The following is an 11131-nucleotide window of genomic DNA, read 5'->3' on the forward strand; positions in this document are numbered from 1 at the left end:
GAAAATATTGCTTTTAATTACTTTAAGCATAATGGCAGTGTTAGTTTCCCCCTTCTCCTTCCAGGCTAAAGTTTTCAAGCTCATCATCTAGGTATCAAAGTAGGACCAGCATACCAAGATCTAAGTGGGGCATCTGTTCAAGAGCTTAATTTTTAAGCAATTCAGCATAAAAATTTCAATGCCCCACGCTAAGCAAGTCAAATTAAATCTTATTTTCCTCAAAAGGCAAGACCCTCATATGCTGGATACCTCTGGTCTTAAAATCAAGATGGAGCCTGGACAGGAGAATCATACACTGTACATGCTCAGACTGCCTTTCCAGTCTTCTTTTTAAAGCCAGAAAAGCCTACAAATTACCTGGTGCACTGCACAGTTTCTCTGTAAAATGCACAGTATGACAGAGGCAAAGATCCAAGAAGGTAGTTTTCAAAGCTAGAGCTAACAGCACACAAATCTGTACAAATTCAGGCAATACTGGCTAGTCCCTTTAAGCTACCAGAGTATCCATAAAAGAAAGACAACCAAATTATACATTTTATTCACATTTATTTTTCGCTTTTAGTGTGCTCACAGAAAATTAGAACACCTTAAGCAGGAGTTTAATAGCAATTTTTGTAAGCAAAGTTACATTCCATCTCTAAGTCAAATTGGTCAAAGCTTCTCCAGTATTTACAAAAACATGATAGACAAGATGCTACACAAAAAAAACCATTGCATCTGAAGAGTTTTCCTTTATTTTCAAAGACAACTGGAAAAGAAAGCATTGTCTGCTGTAATCAAAAACATACCACAGTATAAACAGTAACCATTCCACTTATCACAGCTTGGTTGAGTTTAAAATTTGTGTTTAAAAGGTCCAAGATGACTGCAGTTTTACAAAAATGGGCAGGGTGGAAAGAGTTGCAAACTTCATGTGCTTCTGGATATCAAGATTTGTTTTTTTTTATACAATAGTCACAGTTAAAAACACCCTGCTGGTAATACATAATTACACTTTATTAAGGTCATAAACCAGCAATAAACAATAAAGCCTATACAACTTGTATTTCTACTTAATCACTGACTGATACAGCTAACATGAGATAAGTGAAAAGTTCCTATGGTTTAAATGAATTCCTAAGACTATGATCTCTTTATCTGGGTATTGATTTTTATTTTTTATTTTTTTTTTCCTTTTTCCTTTCCTTCTTATTCAAGACTTGTAGTGTTGTAAACCTTATAGAACATCTGCCTCACAAAATACATCGTAATAACTTTCTTTTAAAAAAAAGACTAACCCCTTACATCATTTCTGGCGGGGCGCGCTCCCGGCAAGGGCTGCGCGCCCCTGGTTCCCCACTGCGGCCCCTGTCACTTCATTTGATATCCCTTATTGACCCACCCATCTCCTTCATATATGGGCATGTCCATAGACCGATCGGCAAAGTTTTATAATATGAAGAGAGTTGCAAAATATGAAATTAAAAAATAAACGAACAGAAAAAAAAAACAGCAACGGAAAAAAAAAACCCGAACCAACCAAAAGAAAACATTAATACTGATGAAAAAAAAACCCCAAAAAAACCAAAATATAGAGGGTGGGGGAGGAGGGCGGAGGGGAGCCCCCCTCCGCCCGTTGGAATGGCGGCAACACACAACGATTTGAGATGGGAGCTGCGGGGGGAGAGAAAAAAAAGAAACGAGACATCTTTTAAATCAATCCCTGGTTGTAGACAAGTTCTCCGAGACCAGTACCTGGCACCACTCCAACAAACAAACAGGGGGGAAGAAAAGTCCGTCGGCGAGGGGCGGCGGCGGCGCTGACTACTCCGCCGACTCGGCGGCGGGTCCCTCCGGACTGCTCTCGGCGGGGGGCTCCTGCCGCGCCGGCTCCTCCGCGGGCGCTGCCTCCTGCTCGCCGCTGCCCGCCTCACTCGTGCCGGAGCCGGCGCCCGCCGCCTCCTCCGCCGCCTTCGCCTTCCCCTCCGCTGCCTGCTGAGGCGGCTGCTGCTCCTCGGCCGCCGCCGATGCCGGGGCCTCTTCTCCCGCCGCCTTCTCGGGGGCGGCCTCGTCCGATTTGGCCTCCTGCGAGTCCCCCGCCTCCTCCTTCGCGGCCTCGGCGCTGCCGGCCGCGCACGCCTCCTCGGCGGCCGCCTTGCCCTCCTCGCTGCCCGCCGCCTCGGGGGCCGCCGCCTCCTCCTTCCCGCCCTCCGCCGCGGCGGCGGCGGCGCCGCCCTCGCCCTCGGCCCCCTCGCCGGCCTCCTTCTTGTTCTTCTTGAAGGAGAAGCCGCTGAGCTTAAAGGACTTCTTGAAGGAAAAGCGCTTCTTTTTTTTTTTCGGGGTCTCGCTGCTGGACGAGGGGGTCGCGCCCTCCTCAGTCTTGGGGGAGGACTCGCCCTCCGCCGGGGAGGCCGGCTCGGTGCTCTCCGCCTCTCCCGCCTCCTTCTCGGAGGCGGGCTCCGACGAGGCCGCCTCCTCCTTGCCCGTTTCCTCGGCGGGCGCGCTGCCGTTCGCCTGCACCTCCTCTTTGCCCGCCTCCGCCGCCGCGGGGGAGGCGTCGCCGTTCACCTTCAGGTGGCCGTTCTCCTGCAAGACAGGGACCAGCGTTACCGGCGGTGCCCGGGGGGATCGCGGGGCCCTGCCGCCGCCGCCGTCCCCGCCCGCCGGCCTCGCCTCGCCTCGCCTCGCCCGCTTTCCGCGCTCGGAAGCCCCGCGCTCTCGCCGGGCCGGGCGCCTCCAGCGGCGGCCGCCAGAGGGCGCCCCGGCTCCACGCAGCGGCGGCCGCGCCGCGCACCCCCGCCCCCGACGCGCCCCGTCCAAGCCGCGGCGGCGGCGCGGGGCGGGGAAGGCGAACAAAGCTCGCCCGGCCCGGCCCCGGCCCCCCGCCCGCCGCGGCCCCTCTGCGCCCGGGCGGTGCGGCGAGGCGCCGCCGCCTTCCCCCCCTCCCCACTCACGCCGTATTTGCATCTTTCAGGCGCCCGGAGCGCGGCTGGCTGCCCCGGGCGGCAGCTGCGGGGGCGGCGGGGGGTGGCCGTCCGCAACGCCGCCGCTGCTGCGCGGGGCAGCGGGGGCACGGCCAGCCCGGTTCACGCGTGGGGAGGGGGCGCGGGTGGGTGACAGAAAGCCGTGCCCCGCGGCTGCCGACCCGCCGGCGGGGCTGCCGCGGACGGGGCGGGCGGTACAGCCCCCGGCCAGCGCTCTCGCCCGAGGGGGCTGCCCGCGGAGCCCCCCGCCCGGCGGCTCCGGGCCCCGCCACTACACGGCCATCCGCCTCTGCCACGAGTGGCGTTCCGCGCGAGGCACCGAGCGTCTTCGGGAGGAGGTTAAGCGGGCAGAAAAGCCAAGCGGTGTAAGATCCTTCCGTTTACGAGCCATTGGGACACTCCACCATAATACACGAGGGATTTAGAAAAAAAAAAAAAAAGAACCGTGCCGTCCCCGTTCCCCCCCGCCCCCCACGCAGGAAAGATAAAGGAAGGAATCGTTCAAAGCCGAGCCCGTTTAACCAAAATAAAGAAATTATTCCTTTGCCTCGAGTTGCAAAGATAAAAGGATCGACCGTATTCTCCATTGAATGTGCCACTGGGGCATCAAAGGAAGAAGAATTAAACAGGATGCGAAAGAGAGTCCGTCGAAGTCGGCTTAAAAAAAGGAGTAGATTTAATTTTTTTAAAATTTCTTTTTGTTTTTTACCTGTCCATTCGCCTTGGATGGAGATGCAGCCACTGCTTCCCCAGGTTTCTCGGCGGAGGCTTCGCCCTTTGCAGCGGTCTTGGAGAACTGGGCACCCATGCTGTCTTATTCAACAAAGAAACTCAACAGATCCAAAAGGAGGGGAAACAAAGAGCGTTGGGTTGGTATAAATACTGGGCGACCAGCAGCAGCAGCAACACACACACACACCAGAGGGGAAAAAAAAAGAGAAGAGAGAACAGAACCGATTATAATGCACTCCTTTTAAAAAATTTAAAGTTGAAGAGATCAAAAAGCAGCAGCACAGGAGGGAGGGGAAAAAAAGGGAGGAAAAAGTCGAGCAAAAAAAAAAAAAAAGGAGCCCAAGTTTAGTAAAAAAGAAGTAATAAAAAATCCCAGATTTGTAGCCGTACTGTAGACAAGGAGAAAATGGAGAAATCTCCCTGGTTGCTAATAAGATGCGGAGTCCAACGCCCAAGTGCACAGATGAATGGGCTTCCCGAGCGGTGACGGCAGCGCTCCGCCCGGCGCCGGCCAATCGCGGCCGCCGCGCACAAAGGGGGGCGGAGCCCTCCCGCCCGGCGAACAATGGAGCCGCGATGGCAGCGGTTCGAAATCGGCCCCCGGCCGATAATGAATGTGCCGCTCCGCTCCGCCGCGGCGCGGGCGGGCGAGCCGGGCCCCGCGCCGGGCCGCCAACAAAACACCCCGAGCGAGAGAGAGAGCGAGCGAGAGAGAGAGCGGGGCGGGCGGGCAGGGACAATGGTGCGAGGGGCGTGCGGGTGAGTGCGAGTGCGAGTGCGAGTGCGAGTGTGAGTGAGAGCGTCCCGGCCCCGCCGCACGCCCCCGCCCGCTGCCGCCGTGAGAGAGCAACAGATAGTGTGTGCGAGCCCCGGGCGGGGGAGAGAGGGAGGGAGGGGATTTGCTGCTTGCTTTTTTTTTTTTTTTACCCTCGCTTTGTTTTTTCCCCTCTTCTTCCCCGGGTTTAATTGGTCGCGATTGTTAAATCGCCCCCAATTTGGAAGGTATTTGAACCACGTAGATCGGGTTTCGCCGAACGAGATCACGAGTCGAAATTAGTAGGTCTGTAGGCCAGATGTTGCAAACGCTAAAGCAGCGGCAGCAGGAGCCGCTGCCGGAGCAGAAAAGGACCCCTCCCCCATAGCGATATTGGCTTGGAATTAAATATTTTGTGATTAGCCTAAGGCTCTAATTAAATTCTGCTGTCTGATTATTCCTGATTTGTGTTTTTAAAGTATTTTCTGAGGCGGTGACCCACTTCACGATTACATTTCCATGCACACAAGTAGTGGGAGAAGCGACGTTATCAGGGAAACATTCGCGCTTTCCCAAACCTCAGCCCCGAGTGTGTATTTACGTTGAATTTAAACCCTCGAATAAGATGTAACCCGAAACTAATGCACGCGAATTAATGGTGATCTGGAGCGCTTATCAGCGCTGGGGTGGGCGAAATATCACGGACCCGAGTGATTTGCTTTCTCGGGGGAGGGGGCGGCGGGTGCGGGGAGCCGGCTGGCTCCCTCCCTCCGTGCTGCCTTGCGGGGAAGGCTGGCCCAGACCCCCCTCCTCCCCGGCACCCCCATCCCCTTTTAAGGAGCAGAAACGAGCGTCAGAACGATCGTTTCCCAAAGTCGGGTAATCTCCTCCGAACGCCTCTTGTTTATAAACAAGGATGTTAAAATGATTCCGATAATGAAGGGCTGCGGAGCGGGGAGGCTCGGCCCAGCCGCCCACCCTCCTCTCCCCGCGGATTGCCGGGGCTGGCGGGGTCGCTGGGCTTCGTGCGGACGCCTCTCGGTAACCCCGGCGAGGGCAGCCGGTTGCTTTCAACCGCTTGAGGGAATATTTCGTTTCTTGAAGCGCAAAAAGGGGCACTTGGTCGGTGTTTTTTACGGGGGGGAAAGGAACCTCTCCCTCCCTCTCTCCCGCCGCATTTCACGCACAGCCCCTCCGCCGCCGCTGCCGCCGCTCCCTTTGTCTCGGCCGCCGCCGCCCGCCCCGCCGAGCACGGCGCAGCAGCGTCCCGCTCCCCCGGGGGCAGCCCCCCACGCCCACCCGTGCGCCCCGCACCGGCAACACCCGCAGCCCCGGGGGGCGGCCACCGGCCCCGCCGGGGTGACCGCCCTCGGCAGGGCGGGGTGCCGCCGCCGCGCTCCGGGGCTCCCTCGGCGGGGCTGCACCGCCGGGCGGTTTCCCTGGCGACAGCGGGGGGCGGCGGGGCCTCCATGGTGGGATAGGGATCGGGAGCGGAGCGGGGCGGGGGCGGCTCTGCCCGCCCCGGCGTCACCTGCGGCCGCCGGTCCCGCTGCTGCGGGGCTGGGCTGGGTTGGGCTAGGCTGGGCTCGGCGGGGCCGGGTGGGGTCGGGGGCGCCGCGGCGGCAGCTCCCGGGGGCCGCGGTGGCGGGAGCAGCTCCCCGGGGATCCCTCGGCTGCCGCCTCTCCCGGGCTTGCGGGCGGAGGGTGTGCGGCGGCAGGCACCGGCGGCAAAGGGATGGAGCGAGCTGAGGAGGGCTCACCTTACGGCGTGACGGCAACGCGACCGCGGGGCACGGCCAGCCGGACGGCGTCCTTCTTCGGGATCCTCCCCCGCTTCTCAACTCCACGCGTTGTGTTTCCTCTGCTGCTTTTAATCTGGATATTAAGCAAATTGTGATTTTTTTGGTGGTGGTTTGGGGTTTTATCTTTTTAGACTGGCTGATATAACAGATCACCTAAGAAGACCTGCTGGAAGACCATGACAGGACTTCTCAATCAGTATCAAAAGGCACCTGTCCATCCTGAACGGGTATATGCAATTTCACCGGCACGGGCACATGCATTTCTACGTTCCACCGTAGCTACGTCTTTATTTCAGAGTAGTATCACTGAAAAATTTCACAGAGTGACTGGTAGATTAGACGCTGTGCTTTGCATTATGCTTTTGTTATGTTTTTCAACCATTTCAATGTTTTACAACATGAAAAGAAAAAGAGAAACTGAAAAAGCCTTGACTGATCTTACTCTAGGTACTTAGTTCCACAAGTTCTTCTGTAAAGTTTCTGGACAAGTAGGAAATCTGGAATATATGTATGGTCCCTCTGTCAGTCCCAGTGCTATTAAAACCTGGACAGCTATCCGTAACACAAACCCATGACAGTGAGGTGCAAATACAAGATTTAACCCCTCGAATGACTCCTCAAGCCCATCACTTACCAGGCTACTCCTTGTTGCACCACACCTTTAAGAACCAAGAGATACGCTGGAGGGGAGATTCCTCTTTCTTAAACTTGCACTTTTTTCAAGTTCCTAATCTTTTAATCTCGTTCCAAGAGTCAGGGAGATGGAAAAGAGAAAGACAGAAAGACAGAAAGATAGACAGAGACAGACAAACAAAGAAAGAGAGAGAGAAGGAGAGAGAGCAAGAGAGAGAGAGAAAGAAAGAAAGAGAGAAAGAGAGAGAAAGTTAGAAAGAAAAAGAACAAAAGAAAGAAAGAAAGAAAGAAAGAAGGAAAGAAAGAAAAAGATAAAGAAAAAGGAAGACTTCATTACTCTTTTGCAGCAGGACTAATCAGTTACGAATATGAGAATACCAGTTTTCTACTGTGCTTTCCACATAAAAAGTTGTCATAAAATTTCTGTGGCAGGAACAAGGAAGTACTAGTGTAAAGTTGTTTGCATATAGGGTGGTGGAGATTTAATGTCCAAGAAAAGTGGTACTGTTGTCAAGTGTATTTGTGTTAAGGCTTTTACCATAATAGCTGTGTCAGCAAAAAACCCCCATGTTTCCCCCTGTGTCATGTGTAGTGATATTTCTAAGAACATGACAGCAGTAAGTGAGAGACAGATCTGTGGAGCCCAAAAATGAAGAAGAGATAGGGCTGGGAAGTTGTTTTCGGGGGGGGGGGGGGGCAGCAGGATTTGCCTCCCCTAACTCCTCCAAAGGTTTAAGGGCCCCATCACTGCAGTTTTCTGATATCTAATAGCATGTTTCAACCCCCAAATGCAGTTGTCTTTTTGCAGTACTTCCAAAATGTGACTCCTATCAGCACATTTCTCCTGAGGTATTTTCATCCACAACCTTTTGGGAAGGCAGAAGACTGAGGTGTGGACTGATGAAATGCTTTGTGTATGCTGCTCAGCAAATCAGCTTCACAGCTGACTCAGTGTTACTGATTCTTGGCTGTGACTTCATGACCATTAATGTTAAATCTGTGCCTTGCAGCTACAACTTTGATTGGGCATAAACACAAACCTTCCTGTCAAGCTAGCCAGGTATAAGTGTGGTATGTAGTGCTTATGTCAGCTCTGCACGAGCTTTCTGTGGGGAGGCTAGAAAAAAAGCTGATAGCTTTTGGTCCAAGAGAAGCTGAGTCAAAGTTGGCCCTGCAAAGTGTTTGGCAACATCTAGAACAAAAGCTGGGTTATGTGGCTATGGAAATCCTGACCTTACATCCTCTGAAGCTGCAATTTACCACCCAAGGAAAGCATGGCTTCTGACTCCTGCAGCCACTGCCAAACTTCCCAATTCAGTAATATCCAGCTTTTTTTTTCTTTTCCCAATACTGTCTAAAACATTAGTTTTCATCCATTCCTGAAATACAGGTGAATGAAATGGTATTTTCATTTGACAGTTCAGGAAAAGGAGAAAGCTGCTCAATAACAGCTCCCTGCTGGTACGACAGCTGCTCACTGGAGTCCCAGAAAAACCCATCAGTGACACTCACACTCTGCTTAGGTAAAAGCACAGTCATGAACATGTTTTAACTCCTGTTAAAATTTGAAACTTTTGAAAACATGTCCTAACTTGCCACTCACAGTCAGGACACAAATGTATTTTAACGTTTGCTGGCAAATGCACTAAAATGCAACACACCCTGTCAACACTGGGAATTTGAAAACATGTTAATTAAAAGTTTTCACTGACACTGTTTGGGTTTTTTTTTTAAATGCACCTTTATCCTCATCCAGACAAGCCTTTAAAGAAAGTGAATCTAAGAGTGGTTTTGGGAGCTGGAATCCAATGTTTATAGAAATCCTGAAAGAGTGTGTGCTTTCTAGTGTTCCCATTGTGACTCTCCCCTGAGTGATGTGAGCTCTGAGGAGGTGCTGGAAAACATCCTTGTGTCCTGGGGTGCACAGAGACCTTTCCTGTGTGCAGAGAGAGCAGCAAGCAAACTAAAAAATGATAAAGTTTACTCTGAGAGTTAATGTTCATCTCCCACAAGTCCTTTTCTTGTCCTGGTCCTTATGGAGAAACAGTGTAAGCATTGGACAGAAAACATTTTGCTTTCCCAGGAGCTATCAAACTGGGACAGTTCTGGTGACGGTGGAACAGGATATTATGAGCTAAATAATGTTAAAACTAAATTCAGATTTGCAGAATAGCTGCATCTTTTCTGGTTTCTTCAAAATGAGTGTTTCATGATATCTGAATCAGTGCTGAGATTTCCTACTGACACATCACTTCAGTTTCTTCAAACTTTACTCCAGTTTGGTGCAATGCTATCGAAAGCTTTTAACCTTTTTGTCACTCAGAACCATTACAAGCCCTTTACTAATATTTGCCAAGCTTTTATTAACTGAATACATTCAACAATGTTTGTTAAATAGGATCCAGACTGTTTGAATGCCCAGTGTGCTGGGAAACTGAAAACTTAACAGAACTTATACATTTTAAAAGTGTCATACAGCTGGTCTCTCTCATAGATAATAGAAAGTATCTGTCAACCAACTGGATAACTTGCCTCCAGTAATGAGGCTGGTTACTTCTGGGGAAAAAACCAAACCAAAACAAAATCCACAAATGAAAATCAAGAATAAGAAAACCAACAATAAACCCAACCCAACAACAACAAAAGAATTTAAATGATACAAAAGGAAAAACACTTCAGGAAAGCCCAAGGATCCCTTAAGAGCAATCACAGCAAGACACAGTAACTAACAGGGAAGGTGTTCGTATATCACTAAAAGACTGGTCCATGCTATATGCTGATTCTGCTTTAAAAAACATAATTCCAGCAGCAAAGAAAGGGCATTGGGGCTCCAATTAGCAGGGTATGGACAAATAGAGATAGTAGTAGGGAGTTGTAAACACTTTACATCCTTCAGTTCTAAGGATAAATACTGCTCTGCTGCAATTCCCCAGCTGCTTTACTCGGGGTAAATCAATGCAGCAGTAGCCATTTGCTCCCTTCATTCCTGCGCTCTGGCCCAGTAGTTCCACTCCCTCCATTGTGTGTGCCCTGGCTTTCCTCTGACCTGATAAGCCATTTTGGAGAGTTAAACCAGCAGAAAACTATTCTTTCTCTCTTCCCCAGTACCCCTCCTCCATTGTCCCCCTCCCTCACCTCCCCAGCTTTTTGAGCAGGGAAGGGTAGTTTCCTGCTGGTTTAGCTTCTGTAACCCTTGGTGTGGCCAGACAGGTTGCAGCGATGACAAGCAGCTGATAACCTGATTGAGCATGAAGTTAAGCTTAGTTCTACTGACATTTACTTCAACAGCACCACTGCCTGACACAATCTCTTTCCCTGCAACTTGTGGTAGCTTCCAGTTTCCTAATTATCTTCAATTTTTCTGGGAAGAGTGATATAATTAAAAAATGCCGGATGAGCAGGTGTCTTTTAGAATGGCATTGATAGGTGATGTCTCATCATGTTTTATTGAAAGACCACGTGTGTTTTAATGATGATTGCTTTGTGTCATGTGGCTACAGCCAGCCTGGCTTTTATGAATTCCAGACAGATTTGGAGGGGACAGGAGTTACATAAGAGTGGAATCATGCAAATTTATGCTGAAAAGTGTCACAGAGTGTGAAATGAAACTGATGGACCCAGCTAAACAGAAATCTGTCTAAAATAGGAAATAGGAAGCATTTGAGCTTGACTTAGAGATTTGGATTCCTGATATTTAGTTGTTGTGAATTGAAACTGATTTGGGATTAAATCAGGCAAGGGTTTGGGGTTATGGAATTAACAGCCTCCACATTAAGTGCCTAGGCTCTCCATAGGACTTGGGCCATGGGGAGAAAGCCAAGTGCCAAAGTCTGTAATTTGCCCAGCTGGCAGGTAGAGGCTGGTACCCTAAGTCTGATTTTGTGATTCTCACTGCCTGAAAAAATACAATGTAGACATAAGGTGCAGAAGGCTAAGCTAGTACAAGCTGCTGTTGTGTTGTTGTTGTTGTTATACTCAGTTCAGAAAGGCTGTTTGTTTCAGGTAGCTGGAATAAACATTATAGAGTGTATCCCAGTCAGCTTGGTAGAAATGTATGTGACATGTACTGTGTGACATCCTAGTAGCACACAGATTTTATATCAGTGGTCATGTAATCACCAGCTATACACAAATACATCACAAATAGGAAATACAAAGCATTAGTGCCTGCCTCAGAGACTTGGATTCCTTATATGTGGTTGTAGAGAAGTATATCCCTTTACTTGGAAGTCAGCACTCTGACCTCT

At 50.7% G+C, this 11131-nt stretch overlaps 1 protein-coding gene across 2 annotated transcripts; it reads right to left on the reverse strand.

Annotated features, from left to right (window-relative positions):
- Window positions 1–526: 526 nt before the first annotated feature.
- Window positions 527–6348, reverse strand: MARCKS (myristoylated alanine rich protein kinase C substrate). Of its 2 annotated transcripts, none has more exons than XM_085056138.1 (3): window positions 6210–6348; window positions 3673–3845; window positions 527–2565 (listed from the first exon to the last, which is right to left on the reverse strand). In XM_085056138.1, exons 2-3 carry the CDS (start codon window positions 3769–3771, stop codon window positions 1804–1806), a joined length of 861 nt encoding a protein of 286 aa, XP_084912264.1. In that variant the 5' UTR covers window positions 3772–3845; window positions 6210–6348; the 3' UTR covers window positions 527–1803. The 2 variants fall into 2 exon arrangements, with proteins under 2 accessions (XP_084912264.1, XP_084912263.1); XM_085056137.1 differs by lacking the exon at window positions 6210–6348 and adding an exon at window positions 4086–4219.
- Between the last annotated feature and the right edge of the window lie 4783 nt (window positions 6349–11131).

The sequence above is a fragment of the Lichenostomus cassidix genome, chromosome 3 (assembly GCF_008360975.1).
Source record: "Lichenostomus cassidix isolate B80296 chromosome 3, HeHo_3.0, whole genome shotgun sequence".
Lineage (NCBI taxonomy): Eukaryota > Metazoa > Chordata > Aves > Passeriformes > Meliphagidae > Lichenostomus > Lichenostomus cassidix.

Bases quoted from the DNA above. Each gene is read 5' to 3' on its own strand.
- MARCKS (XM_085056138.1), bottom strand. From the start codon at position 3,771: ATGGGTGCCCAGTTCTCCAAGACCGCTGCAAAGGGCGAAGCCTCCGCC. The intron at 2,566-3,672 runs GTAAAAAACAAA...CCTGTCTTGCAG, and splicing joins CATCCAAGGCGAATGGACAG to GAGAACGGCCACCTGAAGGT.